The sequence below is a fragment of the Pteronotus mesoamericanus genome, unplaced genomic scaffold (genome assembly GCF_021234165.1).
Source record: "Pteronotus mesoamericanus isolate MK-2021 breed Mesoamerican mustached bat unplaced genomic scaffold, CSHL_Meso_final contig_26, whole genome shotgun sequence".
In the NCBI taxonomy this organism is placed as follows: domain Eukaryota; kingdom Metazoa; phylum Chordata; class Mammalia; order Chiroptera; family Mormoopidae; genus Pteronotus; species Pteronotus mesoamericanus.
In genome coordinates this window covers 3,675,967-3,692,152 of record NW_026555109.1, presented here as the reverse complement: position 1 = coordinate 3,692,152, position 16,186 = coordinate 3,675,967, and the positions used below count along the sequence as shown (strand labels likewise).

At 35.5% G+C, this 16,186-nt stretch overlaps 1 protein-coding gene across 3 annotated transcripts in view; it reads left to right on the top strand.

Annotated features, from left to right (window-relative positions):
• Positions 1-16,186, top strand: part of NALCN (sodium leak channel, non-selective) — a 407,611-nt gene that overhangs the window by 129,669 nt on the left and 261,756 nt on the right. For all 3 annotated transcript variants that reach the window (XM_054574357.1, XM_054574356.1, XM_054574358.1), the window contains exons 8-9: positions 10,391-10,533; positions 10,655-10,759. In XM_054574357.1, coding sequence (XP_054430332.1) covers positions 10,391-10,533; positions 10,655-10,759 — 248 coding nt within the window. The remainder of the gene's footprint in view (positions 1-10,390; positions 10,534-10,654; positions 10,760-16,186) is intronic.

Here is a 16,186-nt window from a genome sequence, read left to right as displayed (position 1 = left end):
GTGGTTTTCATCTGTGACTTGCATTTCTCTAATGGGTAGTGATGATGAGCATTCTTTCATATGTCTCTGGGCCTTGTTTTATGTCCTCCGTGGAGAAGTGTCTGTTCAGGTCCTTTGCCCATTTTATAATTGGATTGTTTATCTTTCTGGAGTGGAGTCGTTTGACTCCTCTGTATATTTTGGAGATCAAACCCTTATCCAAGGTATCATTGGTAAATATATTTTCCCATACGGTTGATTCCGTTTTCATTTTGCTGATGTTTTCTTTAGACATGCAGAAGCTTTTTATTTTTATGAAGTATCATTTGTTTATTCTTTCCTTTTATCCATTCTGAGATTATTTTTGTGTATGGTGTAAGTTGATGATCGAGTTTCTTTCTTTCTTTTTTTTTTTTTTGCATATATCTGTCCAGATCACCCAAAACCATTTGTTGAAGAGGCTACTTTTACTTGATTTTATATTTCTGCCCCCTTTGTGGAATATTAATTGATGAGAGAGACTTGGGTTTATTTCTGGGCTCTCTATTCTGATCCATTGATCTATGTGTCTGTTCTTATGTCAGTACCAGACTGTTTTGATTATAGTGGGCTTGCAATACAGTTTGATGTCAGGTATTTGATCCCTCTGACTTTGTTCTTCTTTCTCAAATTTTCTGCAGCTATTAAGGGTTGATCAGTAAATTGTTGAATTTGTAAAGGTGCATTGTATTGTCCACATTGAGAATTGTTGAGTAATATACTGGTTAGTAATGTGAACAGGTTATACTAACAATTAGATCATCGATTCCAACCTTCTGCTTAGGCACGTTGGACTTCAAATAAAGACACAGTGAACATTAAACAGATTTTTTCTTTGGTAGTCTATTTAAAGATAATGAATTAATGAACTGAAAGCATTTTTAAAAATTACTGTTCTTTGGGATTGGTATAAAACCATACATAAGAAATTTTACACTGATACTGATTAAGTTATATACTATTTAGCCTTGCACTTATGTTTCATACTTTAACATGTATGTTATACACTGTCAAGTAATTTATACACTACCATTTGTACATTTTTATTATTTGAATTGTTTTACTTTATATATAGTAATTATAGTAATACTATAGTATATAGTGTATATTTGTGCAATGTGAATAAATTTGCATATTAAGGAAAATAAAAATATATAATTATAAATATGTTTCTGTGGATCCCCCATATTCCACATGCAAGCATCAACTCATATACATTCACAAATGCACTCCATGAAACTACATTCAGTTATTGGATACAAAGAAAATGTAATTTGAAGGACAAATTCATTGGAAAAAAATCTTATAAGTATGTAGTTTTCCCTGATGGTGAATTATAATCTATGAATAGATATTATATGTTTCTTTTTGTTCGATTTACCAAGTGAGGAGTTTCTGTAAAACTTTAGTGATAAAGAATGTCTGCCTTATAATCCATATGTTTCATGAATTAAATTCATATCACATAAGAAATAATTGTATTCTCTTCATAAAAATGTTAAAACAGCTAAGTTTTTCTTTGTTTTTGTCTTCTTTTATAATTTAAAAAAAATTTAGTATTCTTGTTTATTCCATTAAAGTTGTCCCAGTTTTGACCACTTTGCCCTCCTCCGTCCAGCCCCATGCCCCCAGACTCCCACAGCCCATTCCCACACCATTGTCCATGCCCATGGATCGTTCATACATGTTCTTTGACTAATCCTTTCCCCTTCTTTGAACCATTCCCCTCCTACCCTCTTTCCTGCAGTTGCCAGTCTGTTCCCTGCTTCTATGTCTCTGGTTCTGTTTTGCTCATTAGTGTATTTTGTTGATTAGATTCCAGTTATAAGTGAAATTTATGGTATTTGTCTTTTGCTGAATGGCTTATTTCACTTAGCATAATAGTATCCAGTTCCATCCATGTTTTTGCAAGGGGTAGGAATTCTTTTCTTTCTCTCTGCTGTGTAGTATTCCATTGTGTAAATGCACCACAGATTTTTATCCATTCATCTACTTATGGGCACTTTGGCTGTTTCCAGCACTTGGCTATTTTAAATAACGCTGCTGTGAACATACGGGTGCATAAGCTCTTTTGAATTGGTGTTTCAGGATTCTTAGGGTATATTCCCAACAGTGGAATTGCCGGGTGATCAGGCAGTTCCATTTTTATTTTTTTAGAGGAAATTCCATACTGTTTTTCACAGTGGCTGCACCACTCTGCATTCCCACCAATGGTCCACTACGGTTCCCTTTTCTTCACATCCTCACCAGCACTTGTTGTTTGTTGATTTATTAATGATGGTCCTTCTGACAGGTGTGAGGAGATAACAGTGTGGTTTTAATTTGCATCTCTGATGGCCAGTTAGGCTGAGCATTTTTTCCTGTCTATGGGCCATCTCTATATCCTTCTTGGAGAAGTGTCTATTCATGTCCCTTGCCCACTTTTTAATTGGATTGTTTGTCTTCCTGGTGTAGAGTCGTATGAGTTCTTTATGTATTTTGGAAATTAAACCTTTTGGAAATTAAACCTTTTTCCGATGTATCATTGGCAAATATGTTCTTCCATGCAGTTGGTCCCCTTTTCATTTTAATGATGGTTTCTTTAGCTGTGCTTAAGCTTTTTAGTTTATTGTAGTCCCATTTGTTTATTTTTTTTTATTTCCCTTGCCCTAGGAGATATATCAGCAAAAACATTGCTACGTGGAATATCTGAAATTTACTACCTATGTTTTCCACTAGAGCTTTTATGGTATCACAACTTATATTTAAGTCTTTTTTTTCCACTTGGAGTTTATTTTTGTTTATGGTGGAAGTTGGTGGTCTAGTTTCATTGTTTTTGCATGTACCAGTCCAGTTCTCCCACCATTTATTGAAGAGGCTATTTTTACTCTATTGTATACTCGTGCCTCCTTTGTCAAATATTAATTGACTATAGAGATATGGGTTTATTTCTGGGTTCTCTATTCTGCTTCACTGATCTATGCGTCTGTCCTTATGCCAGTACCAGACTGTTTTGATTACAGTGGCCTTGTAGTATAGTTTGATATCAGGTGTTTTGATCCCTCCAACTTTGTTCTTCTTTCTCAGCATTGCTGTGGCTATTTAGGGTCTTTTTTGGTTCCATGTAAATTTTTGAAGTATTTGTTCTAGGTCTGTGAAATATGCCCTTGGTATTCTAACAGGAATTGTGTTGAATCTATAGATTGCTTTGGGTAGTATGGACGTTTCAGTGATGTGAATTCTTCCAATTCATGAACAGGGTGTATGCTGCTATTTATTTGTATCTTCCACTATTTATTTCTTCATTGTTTTACAGTTTCTGAGTATAGGTTGTTTACTTCTTTGGTTAGATTTATTCCTAGGTTCTTTATATTTCTTGTTGCTATAGCAAATGTGATTTTTTTCCCTGGTTTCTGTTTCTGATATTTTATTGTTTGTGTACTAAAATGCCTGTGGTTTCTGAATATCGACTTTCTATCTCACTGCTTTGTCAAATTCACTTATTAGGACAAGCAGTTTTGGTGGAGCCTATAGGGTCTTCTATGTATACTATCATGTTATCTGCATATAATGATAGTTTTACTTTTTCCTTTCCAATTTAGATGCCTTTTATTTATTTTTTTCTTGTCTCATTGCTGTGGCTAGGATGTTTTATACCATCTTGGATAGAAATGGTGAAAGTGCATACCTTTGTCTTGTTCCTCTATTAGTAGGAAAGCTTTTAGTTTTTCCCCATTGGGCATGATGTTGGCTTTAAGTTTTTTATATATAGTATTTATTATGTTGAAGTATGCTCCCTCTACTCCCACTTTTCTGAATATTTTTATTATAAATGTTTACTGTACCTTATCAAATGCTTTTTCTGCTTCTATTGATATGATCATGTGATTTTTTTGCCCCTCCTTTTATTTATTGGATTTATTACATTTATTGATTTGTGAATATTGTACCATCCTTGCATCCCTGGGAGGAATTCCACTTGATCATGGTGGATGATCTTCTTAATGTGTTGCTTGATGCTGTTTGCCAATATTTTCTTGAGAATTTTGGAGTCTTTGTTCATCAGTGATATTGGCCTGTAGTTTTCGTTCTTTGTTGTGTATTTATCTTATTTTGGAATTAGGATGATGCTGGCCTCATACAAAGAGTTTGGGAGTCTTCCCTCTTCTTGGATTTTATGGAATAGTCTGAGAAGGACAGGGGTTAGCTTTTGCTTAAATGTTTTGTAAAATTCTCTTTGGAACAGTCTGGACCAGGGCTTTTGTGTGCTAGGAGTTTTTTGATTACTGTTTTGATTTCACCAGTTGTAATCAGTCTGTTCAGGCTTTCTCCTTCTTCTTGATTCAGTTTTGGAACATATTTTTTTACAAATTTTTCCAGTCACCCAAGTTTTCAAATTTCTTGGCATATACTTGTTGATAAAATTTTCTTATAATCCTTTGTATTTCTGTGGTATCATTACAATCTCTCCTCTTTCATTTCTGCTTTTTTTGTATGGGTCTTCTCTCATTTTTTCTTCATAAGTATGCCTAAAACTTGTCAATTTTGTTGACCTTTTGAAAGAAGCAGCTCCTGGATCTATTGATCCTTTGAATTGTTCTTTTAGTCTCTATGTCATTTAATTCTGCTCTGATCGTGATTATTTCCTTCCTTCTACTCACTCTGGGCTTTGTTCGTTGTTGTTCCTCCAGTTTTTGTAGATGTAAAGTTAGGTTGTTCATTTGAAATGTTTCTGTCTTTTTTAAGTAGGCCTGTATTGCTATGAACTTCCCTGTCAGTTCTGTCTTTGCTGTGTCCCAAAGGTTTTGGACTGTTTTGTGTTCATTTTCACTTGTTTCCAGAAACTTTTTGATTTCTTCCTTGATATCATCATGAACCCATTCATTGTATAATAGTATGCTATTTAATTTCCATAAGTTTGAATGTTTTTTTCCTTGAGGTTGGTTTCTGATTTAAAACCTTTGTGGTCTGAGAAAATGCTGGGTATGATTTCAGTTTTCTTGAACTTGTTGAGGCTTGTTTTGTGTCCTACCATGTGGTCTATCTGTGAAAATTTTTCATGTATATTTGAAAAGAATGTGTATTTTTCTTATTTGGGATGAAAGTTTTTATGTATATCATTAAGTCCATTTGATCTAATGTGTTGTTCAGTTCCACAATACTCTTGTTGATATTTTGTTTGGAAGATCTCTCCATTGTTGATACTGGGGTTTTAAAATCCCCTACTATCAGTGTGTTGCTGTCTCTATCTTTCTTGAAGTCCTCCAAGATTTTTCTTATATATTTGGGTGCTCCTATCTTGGGTGCATATAGGTTTACAATGTTTATGTCTTCTTAATGGATTATTTTTCTGAGTTTTATAAAGTGTCCTTCTGTGTCCCTTTTTACGATCTTTGTTTTAGAGTCTAAATTGTCTGATATAGGTATTGCAACCCTGGCTTTCTTTTTTTTTCTGTTCATTTGTTTTGATTTTTTTTTCCATCCTTTCACTTTCAGTCTGTGTAGGTCTTTTGTTCTGAGGTGGGTCTTTTGTAGACAGCATTCTTGCTTTTATTTCATTTTGCACTCTTTCTGAGTATTCTTCCTTCCTTTTCAATTGGGAGTTGTTTCTTTGTGTTCTCAGTATTTGTGAGACTCTTTTTCATTTGCTTCTGCTTCCTAAATTGATCTGTTTTGACTCCCTGACTTTGCTGTGTGAATTTCTATGGTAGGAGACCTGTGAGATTCAGTGGTACAGTCTCCTTCTTCTCCTGAACTTGATGTTCTTGTGATGCCCTTTATGCCATTTATGTTGGCTTTCTGGATATATTTGGGTTTTGATTGTTGTTTGGTCATTCTTTGTTGGATCCTTCCTTCCAGCTGATTGAGAGGGTCACTCTGCCCACCACATGTTATATGCTATTGTGCAAGTGCTGCCAGGACAAAACCACAAAGCCCAGGAAACAAAATGACACCTGCAAAAATAACTCACCCCTGAAATGCCACTATTACTAGCAAATGAACCAGTATTAATAAGGGTGTAGAGATTAAGACTATTACAAGTGGGAGAGCAAATATGAAATGACCTACTGAATTAAAAATGATTTTGAGATGGTAGATGGAGGGGTACTAATAAGAGCTGGGAGCCAAAGCAATGCAAAGAGAGAAAGTAAAATTTACATCATGAATAAAAAAGAGAAGGAAGAAGGTGGAATATGCACAAACTCGATGGACATGAAATGAATGTTAAGAAGCTCTGCAGGTAAGAAAATATCACAAGTCATGGAGAAGAGCACAGTGGATTTCATCTTGGTAGCCTCTAGTACTTACCAGTTTTTTCTTTCTGGATCTGCCTCTGGTGATGTCAGATGTTGACCCCATCTGACCTTAGGCAGCCTGTTTGAGACTTCCAAGAACCTACTGTCTGTGGCTGACTCCTTTGGTTGTTAATCCAGTCACTTTAAGCTCAGCAGTCAGGCTTAAGCACCACATGACAGGGCGAACTCCTTTCTGGGGTCAGAGCTAATGTTTTCCCTCAAGCTGCTGTCACTTGGAAGGGAGTGGTCTACCTGACCATAATGGCTGCTTCCAGATGGGGGATGACTCAGCACCAGGATCCTGGAGTCTACTCTCTCAGTTCTCTCCCCAAAGCTTCTGACCACAGTATCTCCTCAGGAGCCTCTAGCCCACTCAACACCCATCTTTACCAGAGCCCCGGGTAAGTGGCTGCAATGAAAATCTGTGCATTGGGCCTTAACGGCTCTTTGCATGTCCATGCTTCCATCTCTGGCTGACAGTAACCCTGCTGCTTTTAGCTGCTGGTTGTTATCTATGTACTTTTTGGGCTCTGGTGCTCTAGGCTTGGGATCCCAGGTTAGGGTTTAGACCCCATTCTCCTCAGGGGGATCCAACCAGCTGTTTAACTACCCCTCTGGTATTTCAACTGCCACCTGTGGGTGCCCAGCCAGCCTTCTCGAGTCACCACCGCACTCCTTACCAGTCAGGTTGTGCCAAAGCTGATTCTTCTGTCTGTCAGAGGTCATAATGCCTCTCTCTGACTACTGTTCACTTGTTTATTCTGGGTGACTTTTCCACAATTTAGTTGTAATTCCAGATTGGTCCTGGGAGGTTAGTATGACTTCCATTCATTCTTCCACCATCTTGCCAGGTCCCTGAAATTATATTTTAAACAAAGTTACTTAACACTGATTAGTTCATTATAGGCAAATTACCAAATATGATTTTGCTTTTCTTCTCAGCTTTTATTTCAAGTCTGTTTATTTCCCATTTGTTCTCATTTACTGCTAGGCTTTTCTGCTATTCTGAACACTTCGGTATTCAGTGATGATCTGATTATTTTTCCTGCATTCACAGGCCCAGAGAGACAGGCAGTCCTCAGCCAACTTCAGTAACCCCCTTCTTAGTCTGTGCAATTAATCACACGCATATTCTAATTTTAAGGTTCCAGCTGGTTAGAGAATATATAGCTGAATTTTTTATAGTATGTTTTATTGATTATTAGAGTTGTTATTGTTATTAGAGTTATCCCACTTTTTCCTCCTTTGCCCCCTTCTGTCTGGTACCGCCCTTCTCTCCAGCAATCATCCCCCTTAGTTCATGTCCATGGGTCCTGCATATAAGTCTTTGGCTTCTCCATTTACTATATTATTCTTAACATACCCCTATTTTATACCAACCAATTATGCTTCTTAATCCTTGCACCTTTTCCTCCATTCTCTCCCAGCTGATAACTCTCCAAATGATCTCTATACTTATGATTCTGTTCCTGTTCTGGATGTTTGCTTTGTTTGTTGTTCTCTTTAAGATTCAGTTGACAGTTGTGAATTTGTTGTCTTTTTAATGTTCATAATTTTGATCTTTTTCTTAAATTACTCTCTTTTACATTTGATGTAATGATGGCTTGGTGATAATGAACTCTTTTAGCTTTATCTTGTCTGAGAAGCACTTTATCTGCCCTTTCATTCTAAATTATAGCTTTGCTGGATAGAGTAATCTATCTAGGTTGTAGGCCATTGCTTTTTATCACTTTGAATACTTGCCAGTCCCTTCTAGCCAGCAAAATTTCTTTTGAGAAATCAGTTGAAAGTCTTATGGGAACTCTTTTGCATGCAAAAATTGTCTGCATTTTTCTTGCTGCTTTTAAGATTCTCTCTTTATCTTAAACCTTTGGTATTTTAATTATGATGTATCTTGGTGTGATTCCCTTTGGGACTAACTTTGTTTGGGACTCTCTATGCTTCCTGGACTTGTATGTCTTTCCTTGGCCAATTTTAGGGAAGTTTTCTTTCATTGTTTTTTTTCAAATAAGTTGTCAATTTCTTGCTCTTCCTCTTCTCCTTCTGTCATCCCTATGATTTGGACATTGGCACATTTGGAGATGCCCCAGGGTCTGTTTATACTATCCTCATTTTTTTGACTCTTGTTTCTTCTTTCTGTTCTGGTTGAATACTTATTTCTTCATTATGTTTCAGCTTATTGATTTGAATCCTGGCTTCCTTCCCTTCATTGTTTGTTCCCTGTAGATTTTTCTTTACTTCACTTAGTGTAACCTTCATTTCTTCCTTTATATTATTGCCATACGCCATGAGTTCTTTGAGCATCCTGATCACCGGTGTTTTGAAGTTTGCATCTGATAGGTTGGCTATCCCTGTTTCATTTAGTTTTTTTCTGGGATTTTGTTCTGTTCTTTCATTTGGGCCATATTTCTTTGTCTCCTCAATTTGACAGCCTCCCTGTGTTTGTTTCTGTGTATTAGGTAGAGCTGCTTTGATTCCCTGAAATTGGAACCTGTCTGGATGAATTTTGATCCTTGTTTATCAGACTTTCATACAATTTGATTTTCTTACAGTCCTGGGTGTTATTTGTTTTGAGGTTTAGCTGTAATTCTTTTTTGTTGTTGTGCAAGGAGATGAAGCATGTCTATCTACACTTCCACCTTGACCAGAAGTGGATATTGGTTTTATATCCTATAATAATTTAACTGATTTATAGAAGTAGAATTTATTGTGATGCCAATTTTATCAGTTTTATCAACAATAATATATATCATTTTTCTTATAAACAACTTTAATTCAGTATTACTATTTCTGTTTCCTCAAGACGTAATATTAAACAATCTTCAATTTTATAGTAAGAGTACCAAAATCTATTAAGCATACAGCATATGCCAGCCCTTTAAAGAAATGTAATCATTTAATCTTCACAATACTTGAGGTATGTGTTATTGTTTCCTCATTTTACAGATGGGAAAACTAAACCATAGAAAGGATGTCAGGAGGCAAGATAGCATCACAGTTAATTATGTATACTTTTTTTTTCAGAAAGACTGGGTTAATTCTTTTTTAAAGATTATTTATTTATTCATTCATTTATTTATTTATTATTTTTAGAGGGAAAGAGAGGGAGAATTAGAGGGAGAGGAACAACAATGTGTGGTTGCCTCTCACACACTGCCTACTGGTGACCTGGCTCACAACCCAGGCATGTGTCCTGACTGGCAATCGAACCAGTGACCAACCCCTTGCTCTGCAGGCTGGCACTCAGTTCACTAAGGCACACCAGCCAGGACAAAACTGGGTTAATTCTAATTCATCTATTATTATCTGTAAATCCTTAGACAAATTACTTACTTTTTTGTGCTTTAGTTTTTCCATCTGTAAAACTGGAAATTAATAACATATTTCATAATGTTGTTAGAATTAAACACTTTCATTCCTCTAAATGACACTTTAGGTTCTCTTAATCATTTGTTAGAAAACCTGCCCATATGTTTGTTGTTCATTTTTTCTTTCCATTATCAGCAGTATTTTCAATGAGACAATTGTCTCATAAAATACTGAGTACTATTTGGTGATTTAGTACCTTACATTTTGGTGGTTAGTAAACACCATGGAATCCAAAGATAGGCTCCAGTATTTGAATTGTTGGAGCCTAAGATGATTTAGCCTTCCAATTTCAAATGAAGTCCAGTTCCCGGATTTATTTCATTTAGTTAAACTTATAGCATGTGTTCTTCAGCACACTGCAAGTGGTAAGCCCCAGGTGGCAAGCTATGCAATATACATTCCTTTTTATTGTAGCATTACTTGGTTTGCATGTTTATTTCTTTTTCCACATCATTAAATGCACTTAACAGCTAAAGATGTAATAGCTAAAGATGTAACATAAATTTATTTTATTGCTAGAGCTATTAAAATTGTCTTAGCTTGAAGTCAGAAACAACTTTATTAAAATTCTAAGAACAATAAAATGTTCCATGTGATTTTCAGTCCTTTTAGAAGAGCTTTTGCCACCAAGAAAATGAGCATGGATTAATATTGACTGTTTTTCTCAAAGATGATTTTTGATATAAAAAGTCCACCGGAATTCAGTCTGCTCTTCTCTCTCTTGGTAGGTACCAGCATCTTCACAGTCTATGAGGCTGCATCCCAGGAAGGTTGGGTCTTCCTCATGTACAGAGCAATTGACAGCTTTCCCCGCTGGCGTTCCTACTTCTACTTCATCACTCTCATCTTCTTCCTTGCGTGGCTTGTTAAGGTACTATAAAAATTTATCCTAGTAAAATCTGTGTTTTCTGATATTTTCTGCATTTTTTTTGTATTTGCTTGCCCTCTGTCATTCCCAGTCTTCGGTAATATGATTTGTAATTTTTTTTCAGAATGTGTTTATCGCTGTTATCATTGAAACGTTTGCAGAAATCAGGGTACAGTTTCAACAAATGTGGGGATCAAGAAGCAGTACTACTTCAACAGCCACCACCCAGGTACAGTATCTGAATGATGTTACAACCCACTCAAACATGGACTTTTCCATCTTCACCACCAGTGGGACTTGTTGGAACTTGTGGGAGCCCTGTTATAATGGCCTTCAACAATCATATTTATTGAGGGAGTTATTAAAAAATAAAAGTGTTAGGGTCCAAACCTTGAACAACCAAATCAATCTTTCTGGGTGACTGGGGCAAAGACATCTGTATTTTTATCAACTCCCTGAGTGGTTTTGATACAGAACTAAGATTGTCACCACACTTATTATAGGCCTTTGATTTGATTTTGCCATCACAAGTCTTTAAAGGGCTTGTGAATAAATTTGGAAACTGTGTAATTTCCCATTCTTATAAATATTTACTCATGTAATTGAAAACCAATACAATGGCACTTATGTATAGAATTAGAATTTTTGGAGTTGAAAATATATTTCATTCAGAATGAACCAGGTATAGTATAGTGCATTACAAACAAAACCACTCAACACCAAATGCATCCCTGTGATTTTTGAAGAATCACTACGTATTCAAAACTGTTCTCCTATTCTCCCAAGGAGTTGGAAGAACTCTAGAATTTGACTATAGCAATAGGGCATTTATTACATAAGAGGGCAATTCAGATTCAATGTTTTTATTTTTGGTTTTGTTTGTGTATTTGTTTTGTTTTTATTTTGATGTTTAGAAAGAGAAAAAGCAGGTTTATATATCTTCTAATATGAATCTTTATAAAAGAGAGAAATAAAAATTCATGAATTGAGAATGAAATAATTTTAATGCCTTATAACTATTATTTTACAAGTTTGTAAATGCTTATACAAGTCTATTGGTACAAAGATATTTGCGAAAGATTCAAGGTACAAATTTTATTTTGAGAATCTTCAAATTAGACTGGTAATAATTATATGCATAAATGCTATTAAACATGCTAATATTTGGAAAAGTTTTTATTCAGCATCTTTATGATACTGTAAACAAGTTTGCATTGTCTAGCCAACTCATTATAAATGAAATAGTATCAATATTATTCAATTTGACAAATAACTTTTCAGACTTTCGTGAAAGATTTTTAAAAATTTTATCTAGGCTATTTCACAGATGGCATGTAGGAAATTTTTCAGAGTCAACCACATTCTATTCCTATCTCTTTTCTCATCTCTTTTAGTGTACTATGAAAAATAATAAAGTTACAAGTTCATTCTGACATGTCTTTTAAGTAGGATGACAACCTGTCGAGGGTGTGTTTTCTGCTCTGTTCCTATGTCTATAGGGAGAACTTAATGAAACATAGAACTATGAACTTAACACAGAATTTATATCAGCGTTCTTGAGAGATGACCTGAAATGTCTTTAAAACCATAGTATGCCTATTAAGTAAATCTTATTTATAAAACCACAGTTGGAAGAGTAGTACATGAAAGGGTCACAAATCAGTCAGCAGTTATAATATAAAGTGAAATATGAAGGTAGCAGAGATACAAGGTAGTTTTTATGCAATGTTGTACATAATCTGGAGGAATAAGTTGGTAATTCAGAGGTAATGTGTCCAGGTATTCAGAGAATTGTGAAAAATCTTCACTGAAAAATATGGCTGAGGACTCTGTTGCTAAGCCACTGAAGCTCCTGCAGCAGCTCTTGGTAAAACACCACTTAGGCTGCCAGGAAACAGGTCCAGGCCTTGCCCAGCCCCTCTCAGCCACTCATCAAGTGGCCCAGGTTCTTTGTGTGTGTGTGTAGAAGGGAGAAACATTATTTGCCATGATTATCTTACATTTGTAAAACCTTACAAAACTCTGTGCACAAGAAACCCTTGTTCAGTGGTTTAAAGCACTAAATCACAATTTTCTAATTTTAATAAAACAGATAGACGTCAAGTATAAAGGACCCATGGGCAAAGCCAAAAGTGGGGGAAGACAGTGTGGGAGGTCTCCGGTGGGGCGGCGGGGGGGAGAACAACTGCAGTTGAGCAACAATTTTTAAAAAAATTTTTAAAAAGGAATTAAAACAAGACGGTTGTATTGTAAAGCACAGAGCTGTTCAGACATGAAGTCAGTTCTTGCCTTTCTCTAATATGTGGAATATTTTCTCTTCTTCTATATAAGGTATCTTCAGAAAAGGGCTAAAGGGTCTTGGTCTTGATGGACCTATGATATTTAAATCTACGGATTTTCCAGGGGCTGTATGGGTAGAAAGAAAATTGTACACATTAACAAGATAAGGAAGGGGCTTTCCAATATCTTAAGCAGTTCAATAAGAATTGACTCTGACATGGACTATTCTGAGGCAAAAACAAATCCATGACAAGAACTGTTGGGTTTTTGTTTTTTTTTTTTAAGTAAAAGGATGCAACTTGCCTCTGAGTCACAGCATAGAAACAAAGTACAGAAAAAATAATACCAGAGGTCTTATGGAGGCCATAATACAAAATGTAAAAGGAAAACAAAAGGAAAATAATGTGGAAATTTTCAGATTATTAATAATTAATTTTCCTGAACTCTGATTGGGTTGGTGACTTTCACAGCTGGATAATTATTAGACATGAGTCATTGTTGCCACATGTTCAGTTACATGTTGGCCTAAAGTGCAGGAGATTCACACAGCCATCATATAATGGCCTGCTCTGTCACTCAACAACAGGACTACCCATGCTACAAGTTTCTAAAAGTGTTTCCCCAGAACTGGATGTAGGGATGTGCAGATGTACAAGTAGAAATTATTCTGTGCACAGTATCTCTTTACTCCAGATTTTTACTCTCATTCCTCAGATATTTACTGCTGCAGTCATATGGTCTTCCCATTGAGACTGATTCATGATAAGCATGAGCTTATATTACTTTGCCTGGAGTAGAATGAAAAGAACTGCTAAACTTTAAGGCCACACAAGGCTAGTTTTTTATGTCTAGTGATAAGAGATACAAGGTATTGATTGCTCTGACAACCAAAACATACCTAATTTTTATATGTGAATCATATTTCAATAGGGTCATATTATAGGATTGGTAAATAAATGTTCTGATTGTCTAAAGACTGTAATAAATTTTGGGTCTGTCATTATCTCTCATTCCACACTCTTGCTGGCTCATGTGAATTAATATTCACTAATTAAGATAGAAGACTGCTAAGGATAGAGTTGATGTAAGATAAAAAGACACAAAGGTGTTTATTCTTCCTTTGTAATTCCATGGAAATTCATGGAATATAAATACCTACAATACCTAAACAACTTTTGTATGAATATGCAGTGCTGGGTTAAAGCAGAAAAGCATATATGAAAAAACATGAAATCAAAAATAAAAAGAATTTACTCTATAAAAAAGACTATATACAAGTTCTTTGCCCCATGGACAAAGCCAAAGCGGGGAAGAATTGAGGGGGGCAACAGGGTGGGGAAGTGGGTGGGAAAATGGAGACAACTGTACTTGAGCAACAATAGAAAAAAAAGACTATACACATAATAGAGACAATACTTCAGTAAAAGTTTGTTTACTGTATCTCAAGGCCATTGCTTTCCAATGAATCATTAAAATAGGTGACAAATCCATTTAATGAGAGCAGTTTCTATGAAGGACTATTCCAGCATGACACAATGGTGAACTCCTCCTAAAAACAAAAACAAAACAAAAAGCATAATGATGGAATAATACACTCATCATAGGAAGCCGTACATGAGAATTAAATTTTGTGAGGCTGAGTCATTGAATCTATCATTTTATAATGAAATCAAGCATCCAGTATCATTATTTTGTGTAATAATGACAACTATTTTTAAAAGTCAATTGATTTTGAAGGAGTCCAAACATAAAAATTTCAGAATAAATTTCAGTTTTTCTCTGCATTAATGTGTATGTGCAAGTGTGTGTGAGTATGTGTGTACATGTGAGCTGCAAGGAAGAGAAAGCCCCAAATAAGAGGCTCACCTGAAATAGAGTTCCATTTCCTCTCATGTAATGTTGGAGGAGTTAATCTGGAGTTGGTAACGGTGGTCTGTGTTGCCACAGTTCCTGAGTCCTTGCACTTTTTGCTCCACATTGCATAGTCTCCATTCCCGAAGTTATCTCTTGGACTAAGTTGGTTGTTACAATTCTAACCCTCACATTCACATTCCAAAAATCAGGAAGAAAAAAAAATGGAAAAAATGTTTCTGCTTACAACTCACAGGTCAGTATATAATTAAAAAAAGGAAAAAGAATTAGTCTTTTTTGTGTGTGGCCTAGTGGTCCCATAAAATTTTTCTAACTTTGGAAGACAAAGAAAAGATATATGGAGGGACAATTGGAACCCCCTGCCTCTGCCCCATGTTCCTAAAGCCTTGAGTACTTAACAATTCTTGGCTTCAGATATCCCATTATCCATGTCACAGAACTTCTGTCACATTAACCAAGCCAAGTTTTGTTTCGTATTTCAGGGGACTCAAGAGAAATAGAATGTCTTTGCATTTTCTTCACATTATTTCATACAAAGAAGTGACCCTGAGAGAACACTTTTACAAAAATTAAATAGATCCATTTGATTTTGGTCTACTGGAAAAAATAATTTAACAGAGAAAATTGCTCTGGTACTGATCAAAGCAAATATATGCCTCAGGGATTCTTTGTGCCATGATAAGAGAGCATAGGATTCATGTGCAGAGGGATGTTAGCAAGTGACTGACAGGACTGCTTTGGTCCTTTTCTTTTGTCTTCTGCCTTTTTCTCCTTAAAAGGAAACTCCTGGGGTTTTGACAGGAACTTTAAAAGGCACTTTAACAGGTTTGCATTTCAACCAATGTATATATTCTCAGAATGATCCTATTCATGAGGGATGTGCTTGATTCTACCACTAAGAGTATCTTTAAAAATTCATTCCAAAGGGAATTAGAATCCAATAAATGAACACCTGTGAAAGCAATTTGTAATTGGAATCTTTGATCAAAGATTCGTTGTGTAAATATGCATCTCCATTTTGATATTTTAAAAATACATATATGGTATATGAATGTTGGTGCTGTCTCTAGCACCCCTCACTTATTTTATAGAGGGCAAGGTTACTTTCTGCATATGATCCACTACCTCTCTGACCAGGAGTTTGAAATTGTGATTATATATCCTAGGTAATAGAATCTGTGTATCATCTCACATTTCCAACAATTCCCCTTTTGAACACAGAGGCAGACTAACATGAGGAAATAAGTATAGCAAAGATGTTTACTTATGTATATGAAACAGAAGCTTCAGCAGGAAGAAACCAGTTAGTGCTTGTAGTATCTTTTCTTAAAAATAAAAATCCTTAATTTCACATTATCCCACTATCACCCCAATATGTGCACACACATACCACTAAGGAGTTGGAGAGAAAAATATATTAGTGGGAAATATCCCCCAGCTGGGGATAGTATTGACATATGACTAATTTTTAAGATAGTAAAATATGCAGCAAGATAATAACCTA